This window comes from Hipposideros armiger, unplaced genomic scaffold (assembly GCF_001890085.2).
Source record: "Hipposideros armiger isolate ML-2016 unplaced genomic scaffold, ASM189008v1 scaffold_212, whole genome shotgun sequence".
In the NCBI taxonomy this organism is placed as follows: domain Eukaryota; kingdom Metazoa; phylum Chordata; class Mammalia; order Chiroptera; family Hipposideridae; genus Hipposideros; species Hipposideros armiger.
The window spans coordinates 1,732,554-1,757,070 of record NW_017731562.1 but is presented as its reverse complement, the minus strand read 5'-3'; the positions used below and the strand labels follow the sequence as shown (position 1 = coordinate 1,757,070).

General features: G+C 39.1%; 1 protein-coding gene across 5 annotated transcripts; it reads left to right on the top strand.

Moving 5' to 3' along the window:
• Positions 1 to 485: 485 nt before the first annotated feature.
• Positions 486 to 19,089, top strand: PRKRA (protein activator of interferon induced protein kinase EIF2AK2). Of its 5 annotated transcripts, none has more exons than XM_019654032.1 (8): positions 486 to 721; positions 1,264 to 1,433; positions 4,450 to 4,531; positions 6,639 to 6,717; positions 7,742 to 7,859; positions 9,576 to 9,670; positions 15,178 to 15,352; positions 18,254 to 19,089. In XM_019654032.1, exons 1-8 carry the CDS (start codon positions 657 to 659, stop codon positions 18,409 to 18,411), a joined length of 942 nt encoding a protein of 313 aa, XP_019509577.1. In that variant the 5' UTR covers positions 486 to 656; the 3' UTR covers positions 18,412 to 19,089. The 5 variants fall into 5 exon arrangements, with proteins under 5 accessions (XP_019509577.1, XP_019509581.1, XP_019509578.1 ...); XM_019654036.1 differs by having other exon boundaries at positions 688 to 721; positions 1,264 to 1,309; positions 4,450 to 4,580; positions 18,254 to 18,956; XM_019654033.1 differs by having other exon boundaries at positions 692 to 767; positions 18,254 to 18,956.
• The last annotated feature ends 5,428 nt before the right edge of the window (positions 19,090 to 24,517 follow it).

Genomic DNA, 24,517 nt, shown 5'->3' with positions numbered 1-24,517 from the left:
GCTTCCGGGCCAGGCCCGGGGATGTACGCTATAAATTCTGCACTTGGAATTTTGAAATCTTTTTCTGAAAGTGACGCAGCCCTCGTCCTTCCCCACCGCCAAAAACAGACTGGGCTTCGGATCCCACAGAGTCTGAAAGCCTTCCCGCCCGACAAGCCTCCTCTCCAGGAAGGAAACGGCCTTCTTTTAGACACAATTACGGCCTCGATCAGGCCGGGGAAAGGGTGCCGAGGACACCCCCCCCCCAGAGGACACAGGCTGGGCACCCGCGGGAGATAAGGAAAGCCTGGGCTGGGAAAGGAGGCGGAGTCTAGAGGGACAGGGGCGGGGCCAGGCGCCGAGGACTCCCGGAGCCAGTGGGCGGGACCGGGCAGGGAGATAGGCCGGGAGCTATAGGGCAGCGAGGGGGCGTAGCCGGGAGCCCTGGCCCGAGCTGCAGCACAGAGGCTCCGCCTCCGCCCCCGCCCGTCCTCTTCGCCAGAGGGACGCAAGCTGGGAGAAGGGGAGCTGGAAAAAGAGAGTCGGAGGAGGGGAGGAGCAGGCGGCGGCGGCGGCGGCGGCGCTGGCGTGCTCCTCTCCCGGACCGGCCGACCCGGGAAGCGAGGACGTTACTCCGCACTGCTCTTCCTACCGGCGTCGAGCCGTCCCTTCTCGCCATGTCCCAAAGCAGGCATCGCGCAGCAGCCCCGCCGCCGGAGCACGAGGACAGTGGGACCTTTAGGTCAGCGCCGGAGAATTCCGGGCCGAGCCGAGCAACTGCCGGAGTGGTGGGCAAAAGGGGCGGCGGCGGCGGGGGCGGGAGAGCGGCTCTCGAGCGGCATTCTGGGTAAAGCCCCTTTCAGGCGCTGCCGCCTGGGAGGCTGCGGGCCGACCCGCGGCGCTGGGGCTGGGGTCTGCGGTCCTGCACTGCCCCTCTGGCGTCCTAGGGTGGCGGGCGGGGTGGGCGGAGATTATACCCGGCCTCCTGGGGAATGGGATTTGTGTGTTTAGTCTTGAGAGGTTGCAGCACTTCTATTCGTCTACGAATCTGTACCTGCATTCAAGTTACCTCCTTAAAGACCTCCCTCCACCCTGCCAGCGCGTGCCTGACGCCGGCCGTTGCAGGTCTGGGAGATGGTACGCCTCGCCAGCTCTGGTCCTGGCCGCCGGGGAGCTTCGGGGTCTCTCGCGTCACTGTTAGTGGCAGTTAGAACTGGCTTCTGTATGCTTCTGCTTCTCTCCCGGTTTTGACATGCACAGCACACCTTTTTCTGTTTTCTGCAGTTTGGGGAAGATGATTACAGCTAAGCCAGGGAAAACACCGATTCAGGTATTACACGAATACGGCATGAAGACTAAGAACATCCCGGTTTATGAATGTGAAAGATCTGATGTGCAAATACACGCGCCCACTTTCACCTTCAGAGTAACCGTTGGTGACATAACCTGCACAGGTCTGTATACACAGCTAACCTTGTCGACCATGCAGGTTGGCGGTCAAGACTTGGCATTGCTTATCAGTTTAGAAAAGTACCCTTTTTACTAGAGACAGCTGTGAGGAACAGGTTCTTGAAACTGAGACCTCATCTCAGGTCATTGGGACTTTCCAACTTCATCTGATTCTGTCCTTAATTTTCTCATCCCCAGACACCGAGAGAAGCTCAGAGACAGATCCTAGGATCCTCCTAGAGTACTTCCAAGAATTAGGGAGAAGCAGGAAAGATTCTTGAGGCAGCCATAGCTGGATCAGTAGGTACTGTCAAGTTTTATAGTTGCATAGATCAGGAAGTATGACCCCAGAATTTTCTGAGCCTCCTCTTTTTGTACAGACTCATTTGGCACTTTTGTCTCATTATACCACTCGACTACTCGCGATTCTGTATCCAAGCAAAATGAGGAAGGCGGAAGGCTCGAATGCTCTATATTGCATAGCAGCTTCTAGTTCCTGATATACAGGTATCTTAATGAGCCATTATCTCCATATATATGACAAAATAGATTCAGAGAGATTATAAGTAATACGTCCAACGTCACATAGTAATGAAGTTTCAGAATTCAGATTCACCTTATTATGGTCCGTGAGTTTGAGCAAATGATAATAAAGCCCATTTGTAAATGGAGACTTTTTATTTCTTATGTATCTATGTAATTGCAAACAAAAAATATTGAATGCTAAATTTAATTTGGAAGGATGTCAAAAAAATTCAGCAGAAATGCCAAAGTTCCACCAGCTGGCAATCTGAGGGCATCATTTGTTTGTGTCCCTAAAAATCTGGAGTCTATTTTCATTGAAGCCACTTGAAGAAAATTTTGACCTTTTTTTGCCTGTGAGGCAAGTGAATTGAAGGTGCTAGCTGGAAGATTCCCCATATGAACTGTAGAATCAACATTGCATGACTGCTTTAGCTGGTGTATTTTTAAATATTCAGTGAAAATTCAAGAAAAAGGAGCCTTTAACCCTTCAGTGTTTTATAACCTATGGCAACCATTCTGCCTAGGCTGCCCCTACTCTGCTCACACTGCCCCATCTTCCTGTACAAGCTTATCTGCCTCAACAGTTTCAATACTGTCTAAAGGCTGATAATTCTGAAATCTGTCCTCAGCCCAGGCCCAGACAGTGTGTCAGTCTTTGTTTGCTGGACATCTTTGCTTGGATGACCCAAAGACACCTGGGTCTCTCATTGACTTAAACTGAATCCATCTTCTCTCTCACATCCATTCCCCCTGCATTCCCTTGCTCAGTAAAGGCACCACCAGTATCCATTTGCTCATAGTAGAAATTTGGGTCTCATCTTCTTGACTCCTTCCCTTCCCTCTGCTGCATGTCCAGTCTTGTCTCCAAATCTTACTTCCTAAATATCTCTTGAATCTGTCTGCTTCTCTCCTCTTCCCTTTGCTACTGTTTGGGCCACTGTCATCTTCCACTTGGATTATGGCTACAGTCTTGTAGCTGTTCTTTCAGCTTCTAGTCCTGTGATGTCCATTCAAATCTGTTCATGTACTTCCTTTTCTTAAAACCCATTCATTGGATTCCCCATGAACCTCTGGATAAATACAGGTTTCTTAACACGACTTACAACCCTGCTGCTCAAAATGTGATCAGCAGCAGTGTTGATAACACCTGGGCTCTTGATGGAAATGCAGAATATCAGGCCCCATACCAAACGTACTGGATCAGAGTATGTGTTTTAACAAAATTTCCAGGCAATCTGTATGCACATTAAAGTTTGATAAGCACAAATTTAGGAGACTGTTCCCTACCCTCCAACTCTCTAGACTTTTATCTCAAAACTCCTTCCCTCAAGCTCTGCCAGTACCCAACTACTTGGGTCTCTTGAGAACACCATGCTTTGTGTTGCCTTTGAGCCTTTGCTGGTGTTCTTTTTCTCTGCCTAGAATGTTCTTCCTAACCCCCAGCTTTCTTCACATTATTAGCTTTTACTAGTCTGTGAGGTCTTCATTTAGTTGTCTCTTCCTTCATGAAACCTTTCTGAATCCTTGCTAGGAACAGGCGAGCTGCCCCCTTTGTACATTGCCCTATAGCCTGCACTTAAGCCTGTCATTACACATACCACTCCCTATTTCAAATGCCTATTTATAGACAAAATCCTACACTAGGCTGTGTGCTCTTTAAGGGCAGGGACTCTGTTTAGTTCTCCACTGTATCCCTAACATCTGTGTTATGGATAAATGAGTATGGTTTGTGTGTCCCCTTTGTTTCCTCCACACCAGAGGAATGGACGTGAGCATTCTGATACCACTTTCAAAGGGTTCTCAATGCCTAGTTTGAACAGAGAAGGAAAAAGATTGAATTTACCATTTACTAGGTGTGATTGCTTACTGAAATTAGGCATCGCTCTCAGTGATTAGTCAGGCCTGTCCCCTGTCTCCCCCTTGGCTACCCATCCATGTAAGGGATACAGACTGTATAGAAGACACGTAACATAAGCTCTCACTTTCTTTCTATATAAACCTTCTCGCATTGAACCTAACGTAACCACAACTGCTTTGCCAATAAAGGGGTTTAATCCAGTCTAGGACAGGCTGTTAGAGTAAAATGATGCACCTTTCGCTGTAGGTGGCTCCCTTAAAGGAAACTTCTTGCCACGGAAGAATTGCTCCCCGTGAATAGGGGAAGAGTAAAACACTAAATTGCATTTCCTCAGGAGTGACATACCTACTTTTTTACCATTTTAGGTAATTAATAGACATGATGTAGGCATGATGTCGGTTTTTTTATACAGGCATGCCTAGAATTAAATACATAGAACTTGAAAACTCATGGGTTTTTTTAGTGTTTTTCATGTGAATATTTTATTATCATGTATAACTGTGTTATGTGTGTGTGTTTATTACCTAATGTGTACATGTAAAACCTGTAGTGACTATGTTTTATATTATGAAAACATCTATGCAAACCTCACATTTTCACAGCATATACTTTTTTGTTTGTTGTTAACCTTAATTCAGGTGAAGGTACAAGTAAGAAGCTGGCGAAACATAGAGCTGCAGAGGCTGCCATAAACAGTTTGAAAGCCAATGCAAGTATTTGGTGAGCTCAATTTCTTTGTATTCTGCAGCTCAAAAATATCATGGCTGAGGTAAGATTAAAAGTTTGAACATGCTCACAAATGGAACAAAGTGAACAGTTGTTAGTATTTAGCTCTAAAATTCTGTTTCCTTGTGGAAACCTGTTATCCATTAAGGACAACTTTATCCTTAAGAAATGAAATACAGCAAGGAACTATTAATGAATGCTCTCTTGAACTAGACGCTTTTTTTCCTAGATGGGGTGCAACAGGAGAAAACCAGTTTTCCTGACCAATATCTTACTGTATTAAGACTTTAATTATTTCTACACTGAGGAAAGCAAGGTGTGAGGTGGAAATAGATTAGCTATAAAAGTACCCTGTGAGGAATTCTAGTTTGGAAGGAGACAGAAAGATTTCCTTTTGTTAAAGCATGTGTACCGAATATAAGGATGTTAAGTGGGATGGTAATTCTTGACATATCTTTCCAAAATAAATTTTATTAGTACTTTAGTTACTTTGGAAAGAGTATTGGTCCTGGAGTATCTCACGTATCATAAAGTAGTATCCTTTGGTTTCTAGTTGCTTCTCTTTACGTGCACTCAAATATACTTGGAGGATAATCTGGTATATCTGCTCATAGCTGATGGCAGAGGCCCATGGAAATTTAGGAGGGGGTTTTTTGCTTCCAGCCATAGCAAAACTTGACTGAGGGATATATTTAGGTTCTCATGCAGTGCACCTCTATTTTTCAAAATTATTCTAACCATTTGGATAGTTCAGCACTAACCAGTGTAAGCCTTGGATCTCACAAAATGATGCTTAATTCTCGGGGGTCATCCATTATGGTCGATTTATGCTAGCTTCCTAGATATGCCAAATGGCATGGCAGGTTTGGATCTTCCCCCTCACTGGTGAAGACCGTGCTATTTTTGTGCTGCCCAAAGGTCAACCCAAAGTGTTAAGTATATTTGTAGAAATGAGCTAGTATCCTTCCTGTACATGGGCACTTCGCTTTGTCAGCAAAAAAGGCTAACCCACTTACTATATATTTGTACTTCTTGACAGATAATATGGGAATTACTAAGCTGTAATGAGGCCTAAAGTGGCCTGATTTAATACAGAAACTTTCTCACTTCTCCATCACAATTATTTGGGTAGCTTTGGCATGCAGCATTGTAAGTGAATATTCGTATCTCATCAGCCTATGTAAAGCTTGAAATTCTGGTAGTTAGAAAAGAAACTTGAGGAAGTAGCAATAACTGAACCTCGTTTGTCATGGAAGAGATGATTCTTCAGTTGCCTAGGTGGTAGTAACCTTGGAATGCAGCTTATCCAGTGTCGGGCACCCATCACCCAAGTAACTAGTATTTCAAACTACTTAAAAGAGATTGTTCTCTTTTTCCCTAATCACAATCCCACAAGCTGAAACCAGATGCATACTGGCCACCTATTCTATGCAGGAAACATATAAATCTTAGGAGGATTATTCTAGCATAGAGCAGATAATATATAATATATCAAAAAAAGAAAGAAAGATACAGATATGGATAATTCTTCCTTAATTATCTGCATAAAAACAGCTATATTTCTGATCTGTATTATTCACATTGCCTGACTAAATTTTCTGACTAATTGTTAGTCTTCCATGTTTGTGTAGTTGGAGCAATAGTATGCCTTATTTAAATACATTTTATTGAGCACCTATTATATAAAAAGCACTACAAGGTTTATGAAGGTAAGTGATACATAGGCCCTACCATAAAGGATTTTATAGTCTGTACAGAGGAAACGTGAGGGATGGACAAATTACATGTATTCGTAAGAATGTATAACTTATGGTAAAATAATTTACTTAAGAAAGGGTCACACCAAATGTTATAATGGCTCAAAGGAGGGAGAGATTATGTTCCACTGGGGTAAAAGAATGGGCTTTTTAGAGGAAGTGGCGTTTGAAAGATACCTTGGATGATGGATAGATCAGATTCTATAGAAGAGGTGAGAGAGAGGGGCATTCCATGTAGAAGGAACAGAAAGAGCAAAGACATAGAGGGTTAAATAGAAAGTACTTGTCATTTAATAATTTGGGGGAAATTATTTGGTTTTATAACACTTTAAAAAAATGTTTAGCTTTGCAGTTCCTGATCCCTTAATGCCTGATCCTTCCAAGCAACCAAAGAACCAGCTTAATCCTATTGGTTCATTACAGGTAAGTCGCACAGTTTTTCCATACTTAACATTTTGTCTACTGAAAAAAAGATGTCTTACATTGATATCTCCTTTTTGGCTAAGGAGAGGAATTAATATTTTGAAGATAAGATGGTGTAATATTTTGTTTTTTAAGTTATGATCATTTGATATTACAGCGCTAATTTAAAATTATTTTCCTATTTATGTTTTGGATTTTCTTCCATATACAGTATCTGCCTTTGGTTTGTGGAATTCTCATTTGAGAGCAACAGGACCTCAGTGCACATGGGTAGAGTGTTTTATACTTTAAGAATATTTCTTGCCACTCTTGTGACAAACCTCTTTCTACTCCTGTTGAGACAGAAGACTTTATATAAAGAACCCAAAGCGGGTAACCTCATTCAGGAATTAGGGAAGTGGTCTGTTTGCTTATTCTACCAAAAAATATATATTCAGCTTTGAATTTCTGTACGCAGAATATCCTTCTTGCAGATTATCCATGTGCTCTGTTGGACAACTCTCCTCCCCGTTACCCAACCAGTCCTTTGGACTCTTTCCTGCTCTATGAGCTTTTCTGTAGTTTAATTCTTTTCTCAACCTCATCCAGGTCTGCTTGTTTGCTATCTCTGCTCCTCACTTGCTCTTGCTCAAATATAGTAGTTAGCCAGCTATGGGTATGGAAGTCTATAGCTAGGAGGGGAGAGGCTTTAGGGACAGGTGACAGTGAGACCTGTAGAGATCCTCTCTGATATTTCCAAAAAGGGCAGTTTGAACTCTTTGATATCAGCTCACTATGGCTTAATGGCAGAACATCATTCATAGCAGGAAACTTCTTCAGTTTTGTAATCGCAGGCCTATAAGATAATAAAATGCAGAAATATCTATGGGAAATACAGGGTCTCCCCTTATTTTTCCATTGTATAATATCATTATTCTTTTCAAACATACAAATATAAGTGGGATTAAAATTGTGAAAGAATATCACTTATGTTATTGAGCCATTGCATAGTAAAAACTACTAAAGCCTGATCTTGGTTTTCTAGGAATTGGCTATTCATCATGGCTGGAGACTTCCTGAATATACCCTTTCGCAGGAGGGAGGACCTGCTCATAAGAGAGAATATACCACGATTTGCAGGCTAGAGTCATTTATGGAAACTGGTACTTATTTCTTTTTACCCTCATACAATTTATAAACCAGAATTAAAAGCATTTATTTGAGCAAAAGGAGCTACAGCCTGGGAGAGACAGATTCAGGTAGCAACCTAAAGTGTGTTCCACCAATACAAAGGGGAGGCTGCCTTTTATATTGAAAATTCCTGCCTCGGTTCCCATTTAGGTCCGTTTTATATAAATGAAGTATCCAAATTGTGCAGTTCTGATTAGATGAGGCAGATCTCAGTCTGTTGGTAGAAAGAGGAAACCAGGGTTTCTCTGTAGTGATTGAGTCAGAAGGCGTAAACAAGTGAGGCATAGTGCGGGAAACCGAGAGTTGGGTCTGAGGTTCTTCCCAGTATACAGAGTATGTGAGGAGCCCCCGTCAGCAAATGGCCTTAGGCTCTTACTGTTTATAAAACTTGTGCCCTCAGTTGACCATGGGGATTCCATCTCAGCAGATAAATTCCTTCTCATCCGATGAATCTTTCTTCTCGGGGTCCACAAATTGAAGATATTTGAAATATTTTCAGATGTTGGATGACCATAGAAATTTCTATTGTGATATCTTTTCAAATACGTATCTGGAGAAAAAAATTGATTAGACTCCTGTTCACCCATCTCTAACTCTGTGGTTGAATTTAACTATAAATATTTGACTTAAGAACACTTCTTAATTTGATATTTTTTAAATCATGAGTAGTTAATGGAAGGATAAATAATGATTTGACGCGTTAAGCAGTCTTCATTGATGTATTAGTGACAAAAATACTCATTTGGAGAAAAGCAATAGTAAATCTCTTGGAGTTTCAACAGCTAGAGTTTCATTCTAGAAGATGGGAGTATAAAAAGATTACATTTGAAAATGATTCATAAGAGGCTAGATGACAAAACATCAATCACAGTGTGATAAAAATAAAGTAGAAATTATCCTTTTGAATTATAGCAACTTCTATGTTATTAAATGCCATAAACGATGAGAGAAAAGTCATTTAATAAAGTACTAGTGACGATTCTTATTTTAACTTCTCTAGTGTTCTTATCATTTTTAAGGTGACTTTGAAGGGACTTTTACCTTGGCTGCATATTAGTTTTAACCAATCAACTTTTTGCCCTCAAGAGGTACTGTGGGCCAGTGCAGAAAACATTGGGCTAGAAGCAGGAACCTCCACTTGTGTTCTTGATGCAGTCTCTGATTTGCAGGTTAAGCAAATTACTTAAGCTCCCTGGGCCTCAACTTTTAAATATAGAAAACAAAAGCATGGAAGGAGATGAAATTTATGGTGTCTTTCAACTTCAGTGTCTCCTATGGCCATCTTATTCATGTTAAAGAAATTCCATATAGTTGTCAGTTTATAGGAAATTTTAAGTAAGAAATAAACATTGAGAGATAGGAGTTGTAATTTAAATGTATCTTGATAAATTTGAATGTTTGGTCAGAATTAAACCAAATGTAACTCATTAAAACTAGGCATAGGGAAATAAACTGTTAAAGAAAAACAGGAAGTGTAACTATTAAAGATAAATTATTAAAAGCAATGCCTTTAAAAATGTAAGTTTAATATCTATGAATCACAACAAGCAAAGATGTCAGGTCAGTAAAAGAATAGGCTAGTAGATAAAAACCATGAGGTTGTTCTCTGATTAAATGCAATATATATTTGATCATTCTCTGGACACTAATTTCTTTTCTAAACCTACCATTTTTTCCCCTTTATTTAGGAAAGGGGGCATCAAAAAAACAAGCCAAGAGAAATGCTGCTGAGAAGTTTCTTGCCAAATTCAGTAATATTTCTCCAGAGAACCACATATCTTTAGTGAGTAATGATCATACAGCTGTGATGTTAATGTGATGAAGTGTCTCTTGCTGGAAAGCAGACTTTCCTAGTTTTCTTGTTATATAGATACTTCAGAGTTGCCATTTTTAAAAACCTCTTCATTATTTAGTTACACACTACCCCAATTTTATCTGCTTGCTATATAAGCCAGAGTCACAAGGGTGACCAGGTAAGAGGCCTTGAGAGAGACAGTTGAATTCAGAAAAGTAGCATGGGATCTAAAGATGGTAGGCCAGTAGTCCCATTTTTGCCTTTATGTTGATAGTGCATTCCCATCCCTTTGTCTATTCATTTATCCACCCAGCAAACATTTAGTGAGTTCATACTGTGTGCCAAGCTTTGTGCTAGGTACTGACATCAGTGAATAAGACAGCCTCTGCCCCTAAGGAGTTTATAGCCTACTGAAAAAGAGAAAAGAACCTACAAACTGGTCCTTATGAGAGGGTGCTGCAGGGACATAAGAGAAGGCATGCAGCTAAGGCTGGGAGTTTGGGAAGGCTTCTTGGAGGAAGTAATGTCTAAGTTGAGACCTGTAGAATGAGAATAGGGGGAAAGAATTCCAGAGAGGAGAAAGGACATGTGCAGAAGCCTGGGAGTAGAACACATGCCATCTCGGAAGCTTAAGTAACTTGGGATGGTTAGGACATAAAAGCTGGAGGGAGGGAGTCTCAGACCAGGAGGCCAGAAAGGAGAGGAGGGATTCAGTCTTGCAGGAGCGTCTATATTAAGGAGCTTGAACTTGGTCCTGGGGGTAGTATGAAGTCATTCAAGAATTTTAATCTGGAAGGACAGGATCTAATTTATGCCTTAGAGTGGAAATCACTTGGCTGCGTCACGAAAAGTGAATGAATAGTAGAATCAGAGAGACCTAGACTGTTGTTATAGAAAGCAGACACCTGAAACTAATTAAAAAAAAAAAAAGATGAGAAATGATGATGGCCTAAACTGAAGGTAATAGCAATAGAAATGGTAGATTTAAAAATTATTTCAAAAACTAATGTGAAGGGAGGATGGTAATTGATTGGATGTGGGAAGTAAGGAAAAAAAGGAGGAGATTACACATTTTTAACTTGTCAATTGAATAGATGCTGGTACCATTTATTAATATGGGGAACACAGAAGATGAGTAGAATTTTAGGGGGAGTAGATAATGAGTTAAATGTAAGATATATTGAGTTTAAAGTGTTCATAGAATATCTAAATGAAGATATTGAGTAGACAGCTGGGTATATACATATACGGGGGTGCCAAAAAAAATGTACACACAGTTTAAGAAAGGAAAAAAATATATTAAAATGGTAATACTCAATATATACCGATAACAAAAGATGACTACAAATTATGTGTATACATTTTTTGGCACCCGCGGTGGGGTGGGTGTGTGTGTGTGTGTGTGTGTGTCTTAAAACATTGAGCTATACATGATATATTACTTGAGATTCTGATAGCTGTAGAAAGGTATGCCTTGTGATACATGATCTGAGAGTAGTGTATTAGGTGAGAATGAGAAGTGAGGGCTACAGCAGTGTCCTCATGGGGCTTATGATAAAATAAGGGCTTATTCTGTAAAAAAATAATAGAAAAATATAAAACATTGCATTTGCTTTTTTAAAAATTGAATCAGAGATAACATCAAAACCACACAGCACAGAAAGGTTTACAAGTGAATTTTGTTGAATCTTCAAGGAAGAGATAATTTTCAATGCAATTTAAACTCTTCCCAGAAATGTATACAATATAGGGGAAGCTTCTAAATTTATTCCCTAAAACCAATATGACACTAACATGAAAACCTGACGATAGCATAGCCCAACAGAAAAAAATAAGGATTAATCTCCCTTATGGTGAGACCTTATTAAAATGTTCAGTAGAACATTAAAAGAATAATACAGCATAGAAAAGCAAGTAGGCTTTATTTCAGGATTGCAAAGCTTCTCAAGGTTAGTAAATTGGTCACTATAATTAATCATATTAATGGGTCAAAAGGAGAAAAAAGTATATAATTGCCTCAATAGATGCCAAAAAGATATTTGACAAAATTTAGCAATCATTACTGATCAATACTTAAAATTCCCTATTGTGATTCAAAATATATCTAAAAAAAATCAATCATGATATATCTATAGGTATAGATGAAACAGTGTAACAGAAAATGAATAAATGTAAATCTTTCTCTTTATTTTTGATATGAAGACTCAGTATTGTAAATACATAAAATGGTAACATCTCACTCAGAATATGCCAGAATTTATTTTGGATGTTGATACAACTTTCTAAGTTTTGTCTGGAAAAATAAACTCTCAAGAATAGCCAAGAAAACTAAAAAGGAAAAGTATGGGAGTTCGGGTGCTACTCTACCTGAGAATTTTTGTGCTGTAAAAATTTAGTAGTTACAATAGGTGTTGGTACAGGAATAAACAGAAATGAATGGAGAATCCAGGTATAGACACTAATCCATATAGGAGCATAGTATATGGCAACAGTGAGATTTCAAATCAATGAGTGAGAGGATAGATTATGCAACAAATGATGTAGAAACAACTTATAGCCGTTAGGGGGACGGAAGTGTCTGTGTGTATGTGATATTTGGTTGCTACCTTATTCCTGTTGGTCTTAAAAAAAAAAAAGAGCCAGTTATTCTACGAGCAAAATGGGTTTATTCAGGAATAGCAGAGGGATTGCAATTCAGGACAAGCACACTATTGCAAAGCATAGGCAAGCCTGAAAAACAGGGAAGGACTTGCATTTGTAGGGGACAAAGAGGAACTTGAGAGGGGCTGTTTCAAAAGGCTTAGGGTAGTAATGGCTTCTCATTGGCTGGGCTGTAACCAGGAGCCCAAACCTGAAGGTAACCAGCTAAAGAGGTTCACGTTACAGTTGACAAAGGTGGAGGTGTTGTGCTGGGCAAGGAGAAATTCCTCCTTCCTCCTGCTGTGATATGTCCTACTGTTTGGGGTCTGGGTGGCAGTGCATGACAGCTCCCTTTTCAGGGCTTCCTGACTCCCATTTTAAATAAGGTTTCTTTTGTTTTTAATGTTCCTATACCAAAGCAAATTTCAGATAGATCAAAGATTTGAACATAAGAGTTTCAAACTATTTAAGTATTAGAAGACATGGAAGAGCTTTTCTTTTAAAAAATCTTAGTGCAGGGAAAGCCTTTTATACCTAGAAGCTGTAAGGTAAAAGATTCATAAATTTTAAAACATACTGCCCAGCAAAAAAAATCTATAAATGAAATTGAGAATAAAAACAGTGAGATTATGTATTTGAAAGTTGATAATAGAGTAGATCTTAAAAGTTCTATCACAAGAAAACAATTTATGTGTGGTGTTGGATGTTAACTAGGCTTACTGTAGAGATCATTTTGCAATATATACAACATGAACCATTATGTTGTACACCTGAAATTAATGTTATATGTCACTTATATCTCAATAAAAAGAAAGGAAAACAAGTGAGAAGAAATTGTTTTCAACACATGACTAAAGGGATTGTTTTCAGTACCACACAAAAAGCTCTTACACATGAATAAAAATGACAACCAAGTGGAAGAAATATAAATGATTGAAAAAGAAAAAAATGTCCAACTTCATTCATGCAAGATGAATAAAATACTAATTTCACCTTTTAAGTTGACATAAAGTTTGATAATATCTGGTGTTGGTGAGGGTATGAGAAGACAAGTACCCTCCAAGACATTTGATGGGGTTAGAAAGTAGTTCAAAAATCAGTTTGGATATACGTATCAAAGTTAAAAGCATACATGTTCTCTGACTTAGCAGTTCTACCTCTAGAAATTATTCTACAGAGAAAGTCACCCAAGCACAAAAGAGTTTTATTGTAACATTATTCGTAAAAGCAGGAAACGAGAAACAACCTAAAACCCTTAGTTGGAGGCTATTGAGATAAATATAGTGCATTTTTATGTGCTAATATGAGAAGAATGAACAGATGTAGAAGAGTAAGCTATCATTTTTGTGTTAAAGATCATATATGTATGTGTACTTGAATGTGCATAGAATGTTTATGGAAGGATACTGAAGAAATGTTTAAAAGCAAGTGCCACTGGGGAGTGGAACAGAAGTCTGGGGATGGGGTATAAGAAACAAGACTATTCTTCATTAGCTGTTCTTATTGCGGGTATTTTTTTTACCATGTGAATAAATTATGATTTTTTAAAAAAAATTAGTTTCAGGTGTACAAAACAATGTAATAGTTAGACATTTCACCCCTCACAAAGTGATAACTCCCTCCCCCCACAATCTATTGCCTCTCCAACATTGTATATAGCTGTTACAATTCCATTTACTCTAGTCCCTATGCTGTACTCCACATCTCGTGACCATATATTATATATATATATATATATATATATTCAATTATAGTTGACAAACAATATTCAGCTTCAGCTTCAGGTGTGCACTGCAGTGGTCAGGCATCTACACTGTCCACGAAATGGTCTCCCTAATAAGACGTGCCCATCTGACACCTGATAAAATCTTCACAACATTATTGTTATATTCCCCAAACTGTCTTTCATATCCCCTATGGCAATATTGTAGTTACCAATTTATGCTGTCTAATTTAATTATGATTTAAAAAATATATATATTGTTTAGTTTCAATCAAGGAATATAAAATTTTATTTAGTGAATTTTGCAAATTACTCAATTCTATAGCATGGCCACCCTTCTGATCTTTTGAAAATCCCTTAACCTCTCTTGGGGCTCATTAATAAATAAGACTAAGGATAGGTTGCCCTACTTTAGAGAGTAGTTGCTTTGGGTTTTTAAATGGCATAATATAGAAAAGCAATTTGAGAACCATAAACGAAGATGGAAATGTAAAGCATTTTAAAAACGGGTGAAGAGGGAAGGAGATAGGAGAGAATAAAGAGAAAAAGAAAAGGAGAAAGTGACCAGAAAAACCTAAGCTCACTTGGGTTCTGGATCTAAGTCTGAGAAGAAAGAACTCTCTGATGTACTGCCGTTCATTTGAATCACTTGTTCTCTCAAACCCAACATGCACTTCTTACCTTTTCTACCGTTTGTTTTCTGCTTCAGAGCTCTCAGTTGTAACGATTGGTATTTAATACAAGAAATCATAAAGATATAAAAATTATGTTTTAATTTGTAAGTTGACTGTTAGATTCAGTTATTTGCAAATTTGTTTATCGTGCTCTTAAATATCTTACGTGTCTTAATGTAACTACCGGAAAATTTGACTGAGAGACATTTGTATTGCACAGAAGTATTTTTAAATACTTCCAGTATATTATTACACATGCTTCTTCTTTCTTAACATCGTGGTATCAGTTAAATATGTACCCTTGTTAATGTTGTCTAGTTTAAATTGGAAAGTTAATCAAATGATGACCATTTAAACATGCTTTATAAAATACTAAATGTGCCTTCTAAGTACTTTTAATTATAGTTTTGGGAACCAGTCCTAGTTAAGAGCCTTAATCGTCATCTCTTGTTTTTCAGACAAATGTAGTAGGACATTCTTTAGGATGTACTTGGCATTCTTTGAGGAATTCCCCTGGTGAAAAGATCAACTTACTGAAAAGAAGCCTCCTCAGTATTCCAAATACAGATTACATCCAGCTGCTTAGTGAAATTGCCAAGGAACAAGGTTTTAATATAACGTATTTGGATATAGGTATGATTTTTTTTTTTGGCTTATCCCTAAACATGTTACTTTTAAAAATATGTTTGAGAAACAAAAACTTCAATTATAATTGATTTCAATGATCAGGGATTCACTGTATTACCAAGCAGCAATATATATAATTGATGTGTCCCATACTTATAAATAATAATAATAGCTAACATCTATACAGTTACAGTAATAAAAACAACAATAGCTGAGATTTATGGAGCTTTCCTATGTGCCAGGCACTGTTCTGAAGACATTACATATATTAACTAACCCTCTGAAGTAGGCTCTATATTTAAGTGAAGAAAGGAAGGAAGGCACAGAAAGGTGGAAAAACTTGCCCAAGATGACATAGCTAGTCAGTGGTAGAGCCAGATTAGGGGAAGAGTGACTGCAGATACACTATTAACTAGCCCTGTTGGGTAGATTGACAAATATAAAGGCACCCACATTTCTAGAACAAGCGCCAAGTTTGTGGGGCCAGACCTCTCTCTCTCCACTCTGTCACAATTTGTCTCAGTTCTTGGAGACAAATGGGGGCAAGTCAATTTATAGCTTTATCCCATTCCAGCTATCATCTCCCTTCTCTCTAGCCCTTAATCACTTAGACAAATGCGGAGAGACTGGAAAGCAAGTCAGTTTGGATTTTCTTTTAATTCATTTTATAAAGCTGGCTAGTTGTGTGCCTCTGTGTGTGTGTGTGTGTGTGTGTGTGTGTGTGTGTGTATGTATGTGTATGCATGTGCATGTGTTTATTGTCTTGATTTAAAAGTATAACAGGTGAATTTGATATCTCTTATTCCAGTCTCAATGAGCTGTGAGGACCTACCTTGTCAGAGCTACTAGCAATGAGAAAGGGTGTTTAGGAACTGAAAGAACTTCTGATACTTTAAGATTGAATGATGGCTCCAGTGCAGTGTCCTAATATACTGAGAATGAGGCCAAACCTGGGAATTTAGTGGAGAGATGGTCAGAAAAGGTGACTGATGGGAGACTATCCATTCAACAAATACTTAAGTGTCTATACTTTGTTGGATGTTGGAGACAGAGATGAATAAGCCATGTCGTGGATAGGACTAGGGAAGGTTTTGAATCTAGGAAAAGAGGGAAACTTGATCTTTTTAGATTATGAATTAATGATGCTGTTGGAATGCTTCTTAACGATATTAAGAACTAAGTAGTTCTTGTAAATAAAGGATAGCCTGAAAAACACAGTCAGTTAATTTGGCTAACTTCTATGCAAGTACCTTTAAAAGAATCTAGATGCTTCCCTTAGAAGATATACAAATGGTCAACAAGCACATGAAAAGATGCTCAACATCATTAGTCATCAGGAAAATACGAATCAAAAACCACAGTGAGGCTCCATTTCACACCCACGAGGATGGCTATAATGAAAAAAATAGCAAATGTTGGTGAGGATATAGAGAAATTACAGCCTGCGTATATTGCTCATGGGAATGTAAAATGGTTCACCTGTTATGGGAAACAGTTTTGCAGCTCCTCAAATGAGTTGCCTTATGACCCAGTAACTCTACTAGGTATATACCCCAAAGACTTAAAAACTGGTATTCAAACCAGATACGTGTACACACGTTTATAGCCATACTATTCACAATAACAAAAAGGTGGAACTAGCCCGTGTGTCCATGACAGATAATGGATAAATCAGTTGTGGTATATACATGCAATGTAATATTATTTGGCCATGAAAAGGAATAAAGTTCTGATAGATGCTACAACATGGATGAACCTTAAAAACAAACTAAGTGAAAGAAACCAGACACAAAAGGGTCACACATTATATGAAATATCCAGACTAGGTTAATCCATAGTGACAGAACACAGATTGGTGGTTGCCACTGGCAAAGGCTTGGAGCGTGGAGTTGGGAGTGTGGGCAGGCAGGTTGGGAGCCACTGCTTAATGGCTGTGGTGTTTCCTCTTGGGGTAATGAAGTGATGAAAATGCTTTGTAACTAGGTAGAGGTGGTGGTTGCACACCATTGTGAATGTTCTAACTGCCACCGAATAGTTCACTTTAAAAATGGTTAATTTTATTTTGTGTGAATTTTACCTCAAAAAAAAAAAAACACCACCAAAAAACAAAAACCTAGATGCTATAACTAGAAAGCCTCTGCAGGCCTTAAATAATCCCATTGTATCTGGATATTTTCCACTATATTGACTCTAACTGAAATAACAGTTAATCATGACCACTCTAAAACCATAACTCACATATTTCTACTTGTCTTATTTAATTTCTTTAATTATTCATCACTTGATGAGAACATTTGTTTCCTAGGTTTAGGTATTGTTTTTAAAACATCCTAACGCATACACAAGATGGAGCTAGATTCTTTGCACAGATTTATAACCAAAGAACATGAAGGCACAAGGCGGTCTTGCCCTGAACCGTGTATTTCCTGGTTCAGTTGCCTACTGAAAATAACCCTAGACTTCATAATGAAAAATACAGTTTTCCCAGGCTTCTAGTAAATGGATTTTATCCCTTCTAAAAAAGTTGCTGTGGTTCAGTAATTTGCAAACACTGTTCAACTAGCCACATTAGACTTGCATTGGGAGTTTTTTTTTTTAAATGCAAGAATGTGGCTACTGTAACCCCCAATCTGCATTTCTGATTGAGCAGGCTGGAGCGAGGCCTGGATACCTCTATTCCTTCAAGTTCCCTCATGAGTATGAAGCACACCTGTGTGTGAGAACGACTGTAGCTGCGCAATTGTGTTTTGTTTTTTGTCTGTACAAGAATGACAAGGTTGATGAGTAAGTAGAGTAGGCCACCGTGGATGTTTACAGAAAACAACAATGATAAAAACTGTATTGTTTATACAAAGGATGTACTTTATATACACTGATTAACCATCATGTTTGAATATGTCATTACAGAAGAACTGAGTGCCAACGGACAGTATCAGTGTCTCGCTGAACTGTCCACCAGTCCCATCACAGTTTGTCATGGCTCTGGGATCTCCTGTGGCAACGCACAGAGTGATGCAGCTCACAATGCTTTGCAGTATTTAAAGATAATTGCAGAAAGAAAGTAAACTTGGAGCGACTTAGAAAACCCGTCAGCAGCACATAAAAATTTCCCCTTTCACCCCTTCCCAAGTAAAATGTTTACTGTAATGAGTTTGTGAGTTGTTCCTAAATTTCTTCAGATTCCATCAGCACTCCAGTTTTCATTATCTTTTAGTCGTTGTTATTAAGCTCTTTTTAATGACTTCAACTTTGTATTGGTATATTGTATTTATAAACTTTGTACCATAAGCAGAGTATAACACCCATTTTACAATGCCATGTACACAGAAGGAAGAAACTGCATGTTTATTGATGATGAAGACGATGACATAAAACTGCTAACAACAGTCTTTCTTTCTGGTGCTTAACTTCTTTGTGCAAGGCTTTGTAAAGGGAATTCGAAGGAAACCCCTTAGAATTAGAGTGTTGAGGAACACACTAAGGCTTTTATTGAAAGTGATTGTTAAATGTCAGGGAACACGATTGGTCTGCTGTGTATTTGAATCCATGTAATAAAGAGCTGTTGTTATAATGGATTCTGCTCATTTTATTAAAGTGTTACTGGACTGTGGCCCCCTTCTTTTTAGCCATTGTTGTGAGTAACATAATGTGGCTGTTCTGTTATTTATATAGCTCTAATTTACTTCTGAAAGTCAAAGGTGAAAAAAAACCAAAAACCTAGGGCCTAAGGAAAAATTTACAAATTCTCATGTATACGTGGTGAATCACTTCCATATTTTCTCTAAGCATATGCAATGTTGTCTTTCTTTGACCTAAGCATTCATAGATGAATTAGTACTGTAGCAGAAAAAGCTTTAATAGAAATACAAAAAAAACAGAACTTTCCAGTGCACTCAATTCAGTTACAAGGAAATGTTTGAAAGCAGTGATTAAAAGGTTAGGAAATAAATCTCATGAGCAAATGTTAATTTTGCCTTTTACGTTTCCATATATCATCGTGTAACTCCTCAGGTCTGCCATCCATCAGTTCTAGCTGACAGAGCTGCCTTTGTTAGGTGAAGTCTCAGCCCTGTTCAGAGCCCACGGAAAGCCTCAGAGAGGAAGAGCACTCTGGATGATAACAGGGTTTTGATAATCTCAAATGTGAATCCAGCAGGAAATAGGTAACAAGCATTTTTCTGTCTGGAAAAAAAATATCATACCTGACGAATCCTTTGACAATAAAACTACATAATAAAGGAAAACCAGTGCATGTAATTTATCTACAACTCTTCAGAGCATTTAACTTAGTTTCGTGTTACAAGCTATCTGTGTCAAAAAAAAAAATATTAGGTACTTTTTTGGTGAGATTAAGGAATACACAAAGACTATAAAAATTTAGGCGTAAACTGGAGCCTGTGGGTCATTAAGATTGGACTGACCTTGGGTTTTTATGATTGCTTTGGAATGTAGAGGGCACAGTGAACTCACTAGAGATGACCTTAGACTCTTCTGCATAATAAAATGCTGACTTTGAAGAGGAAAACTTTGGAGGGGAAATTTCCTAAGGCTTGGAAGAAGAAGATGAGGTCCAACATAAAGGGAAGGACAATGTAATAAACCTGAGTACAAGGTGCCCAGAAGTCATGTTCTTCCTGGCTATGCTTTGCCTGCTTCTGGCCCTGGAGAAAACACATTTTATAGATACTGTTCAAAATCACCTCTGTTTGGAGTGTCCAGATTTTCTAAGGAGTGGTTACACAATCAGGTGTTAACAGCATTTTATTAAGGCTCATAACCAGCGCACTTGGTCATACCTGTTAACCATGTTAGGTAAGTGTCCCAAATAGTCTGAACAGGCATCTATGCCTGTTAGATGCATCAGTGGTGGGAAAAGATGCTGTGTGGGGTTTATGACAAGTTCCAGTGGGAAAATCACAATGCAGACTCCAAGGATTTGGATCAAGGTCATGCCATCTATAACAGAGAAGTAAATCCCTTTCAACACACAGCTTCTGATGTGCTGCTGGGCCCTGGTAGAGAGGTAGCACCTGATGATGGGATGGATGCTCAGTGGCCACGTGGCCAAAACCACTGATCATGAGCTCGATTCTATCAAGCCCATCAAGTCATAAGGTTGGGTAGAGTCATGTAGCAATCCATTGTAAGATGGAAGATACACTTGATCAAACACAAATATGGCCCAAGGGCACAGGATGCTACATAAGCAGGCAGCCCATATTCCTATGTCATCTATCACTGTTGCACCAGTGTCTCCCCCTCAGTACACACCTACTGCCACTGAACCTGTATGACCCGTTGATGGGAAAAGAAAAATTCCTGAACTTGACTCATGGATGGGTAAGCCCAGTACAAGATGCAAACTGAAAATAGATGACTATACTACAACCCCCTTCAGGGGTGGTCTTGAAAGATAGTGCTGAGGGGAAATCCTCCCAAAGAGCAGAGTGTCAGGTACTGTACCTTGCTATCCATTTGTGAGGGAAGTAGTCCAAGGTTAGGATATATTTGGGCAATGGTCGGGCCTGGAAAGAAATAGACTGGAAGATTGGTGACAAGGAGATCTGAGTTAAAGGTACGTGGATGGGCATAAAGTGTGAAGAGCTTTCTACTGCCTCTTGACCCGTGATATAAAGCACCCTTGATGGAAAAGGCCCTGAACAATGAAGTTGACGAAATGACTTAAGTCAGTTGATATCATCCAGCACCTGGCATTGGAATATCCATTGTGGCAAGATCAGAGGCTAAGAATGGGTCCAATGAGATGGGCTCCCACATACCAGGCTGATCTAGTTACATCTAAATGCATTCCAGGTGGTTCACCTTTCCTAGCTGCAGGGCCTCAGTCAGCATTGCTGAGGATTTTCAGTGTTTAGACCACATGGGACCCATTTTAGAGCAAAGGAGGCACAAGAGTGGACAAATGAGCATGAACCCTGCTTGTTATATCACATTCTGCATCACCCAGAAGCTTCTAGCCCAATAGAGTGATGGAACAGCCTGATGACATAGCTAAAGAGGGTGCTGCTCTCCAAGATGAAGTGTACACCTTACATTAATGACCTTTATATGGTGCTGTGTTTTCAACAGATAGAATACATGGGTCCCGGAATCAAGGAGTGGAAGCAGGCATGCCCCTGTTTATTATCATGCCCAGTGGAGAACTTGTGTTTCCTGTCTGTGCAACTCTGGGCTCTGCAGTTCAGAGGTCCTACTTCCCAAAGATGAAACTCTGCCACCAGCAGACCCAGAAAGAGTGTCATTGAACTATAAGCTACATCTCCTCTCTGGGCATATCAGGTTTCTTGTGCCAAGGTACTAGAGTGCAAACAGAAGTCACCCTCCTAGCTGGGGTAATTGATCTGGTCACAAAGGATGTATGACTGCTGTTACACGATAGGAAGAATAGGCTGGTACCCAGGCAATTTAATTGGGTGCCTCTTGGTAATCTTTTGCCCAATTTTAATTGTAAATGGACAAGTGTAGCAGCCATGATGAGCCTAAAAGATCATGAGACCAGGGATTCAGAACCTCTAAGGATCAGGGCTGGGTTCATTACCAGATAAGTCACTGAGACCAGGAGTGTTAGGTAAGGGTGAGGAAAACTTAACTGGATAGTAAAGGAGAAAGATGCTGTAGCCCCACGTCCAGTTTTGGTATTGGAGATTGTAGTTCATACCACTAACTTTCTTCTAATTTTCCTTTAAGGAAAGGCTGAAATGCTGGAGAATGCTCCCAGGACTTATGCAAAGAAATGGAGTCGAGCAAGTGAGCACTGTGGTCCATCACCCAGATCCCACTTCAGGAGTGAAGGACTTATCATCCCAGCTGCTGGGTGTGCTGCAGGCAGGCAGCCCTCTGCTGTCAGCAGGACCAATTACATAATTCATAGGGCCCAGCGGAAAATGAAAATATAGGAATCCTTGATTGAAAATTATTAAGACTTTTAAGACAGGAACAGCAGAGTACTAAACCAAGTGTGGGGTCTTTCCAAGCAGGAGCCCTGTGTGACTACACGTTGCACATCAATGAAGCTGGCCCTAGCTATCAGCCCTCATCAGAATCACCTCGGTTGAAAAGCGCCACTTCATCCAAGGCCACATCCCTTTCTTTGGGCAGGCTGCATCCAATGACTGGTCAACAAAGACCTGACCCTCTTGCTCCAACTTGGGGCAATTTTGAAGGGCCATTCAGCTTCAGAGTTCCCCATGGGGGTAAGCAGAGAACTTGGTTTAGACTATATCACAACCCAACTCCTCCTCTGCCCAATCCCTATTTCTTCCCATTCTTTCCACAAATGGTGATTCCCCAGAGCATTCCCTAATAAACCTCCTGCCCTTGCTTTCCTTCTCAGAGTCTGCTCCCTGGGGATCCCAACCTGAGACATAGAGTTATAGTTTAATGCAAAAAGATATTCATAGAAAAATCAGATAAACCATTTTTTTATCATACAAAATTATAACTCCAACAAAATACTTTGGTTTCTCTTTAGCTCATATATACATTGCCTTATATTAAAATTTCTAGAGGAAGGACCGGTTGTGAATTTGTGGCCAGTTTTTCTTTTACAGGTCTCTGTTGGGTGGCATGTGTATGGGCTTCAGTGGCAGGGCACATTTGCGTTTTGAAAAGATTCCTCTTGGCATCTAAAAGGATATGTAGGAAACAAAATAGAAATGATCCTAATATAATGTGAGGACAAATCCCACAATGATTAAGGTACATCTAGAATAACACTGAAACTCTGAAGATGAATGGCCCATCAAAATTATCCCAAAAAACAGTTAAAAATCATGAAAGAACCCATACTGTAATATGAATTCCAAAAAGTATAGACTCCAAGCCTGAAAGCTTCTGAGTATTAGAACTAAGCTTTTAATAGATTGGGGGGAAAATTATTGTGATGCAATAAAGCACAGCTTTACCTAAAAATAAAAAAATGTAGATTTTTGGAAATTATTGAAGATGTGGGCCTCTCTGAAGATTTTATTAGCTTGACAGCACATTCAGAATTATTCACAGATAAAAATTCATGATGGCTTTTTGCTACAGATAAAGGTGACCTCAAAAAAGAGAAGTTTGGGAACAATAAAAAAAAGTTGGGGAACAATAAACCAAGTCTTGCATTTGTTATATTTAATTTGCAATTTACTGATTTCTTCATTTACCTTGGTAATTTTTTTTTCAGGTTAGAACTTATCAAAAGGGCCATCTACAAAGAACAATGTGCAATGAAGATCTGACAGCTTCTATGCAATTGACCTGAACATCAAAGAGGGCAAAGTCAATGGAATGGAATATATGTTTGTTTGCTTGTCTGTTTGTCTGGTCTGGGGCAAGAGTAGGATGTTGTGGAAAGAAGACCTTTCCACATGTTATGCTGGTAGATATCTCTGAAGTTTGGAAAAGATTTATATATACATATCTCAGGGAAAAAAAAGGCAGAAGACAGAGGCAAACTGTTTTCAAGTTATAGGCTAAAACCAAAGAAATGTGTGGGCTTAAATATGTCTTCATTATGCTTTCTTACATAAGATGAAAAATTGGAGCTCATTTAGGTGGTAAATTAAAAACTAGATGGTGGATTAAGTGCTGGGTTCTATTACAAATATTTGCATTATTGTTTTGAGCTTGTGCCTTCATTCTGCTGCAATCTCCTTCATGGCCTGGTGGGTGTGTTACTGCACAGTATGTACTGATTTGAAATGAAGAAATTGATAGGAGCACCTATCTGTGCCTGATTGCTTGGATTATTTTGTTTTATTTTTCTAATGAAGAAATATAATCTTTTAATGGCAAAAGAAAGCAGATTAGGGATTTACTATTTTGTTTATACAAATAAACAGTACTTAAGTCATAAAGGACTTAAGCAAATGCCCTGTGTTCTTTTGCTAATAATAGGACAGTAATAAAGATTAGTGTTAATCAAGAATGTGGTAGTGCTTATATCCTGTTGACCAACTTTTGCTTTGAAGCACTAGATAGGGACAAATCCATACTGAGCTTTAGGATTTTAAAGAATAATATAGCTGATCAAGATGTTAGGAGATCCAAGATGGCTGAGTAAACACTGTGCCTGCATCCTTCCATGAACCCATTTAAATTACAACTAAATTATAGAACAATCAACCTGGAGAACTATCAGAAGTTTAGCTAAACAGAAGTTTCATA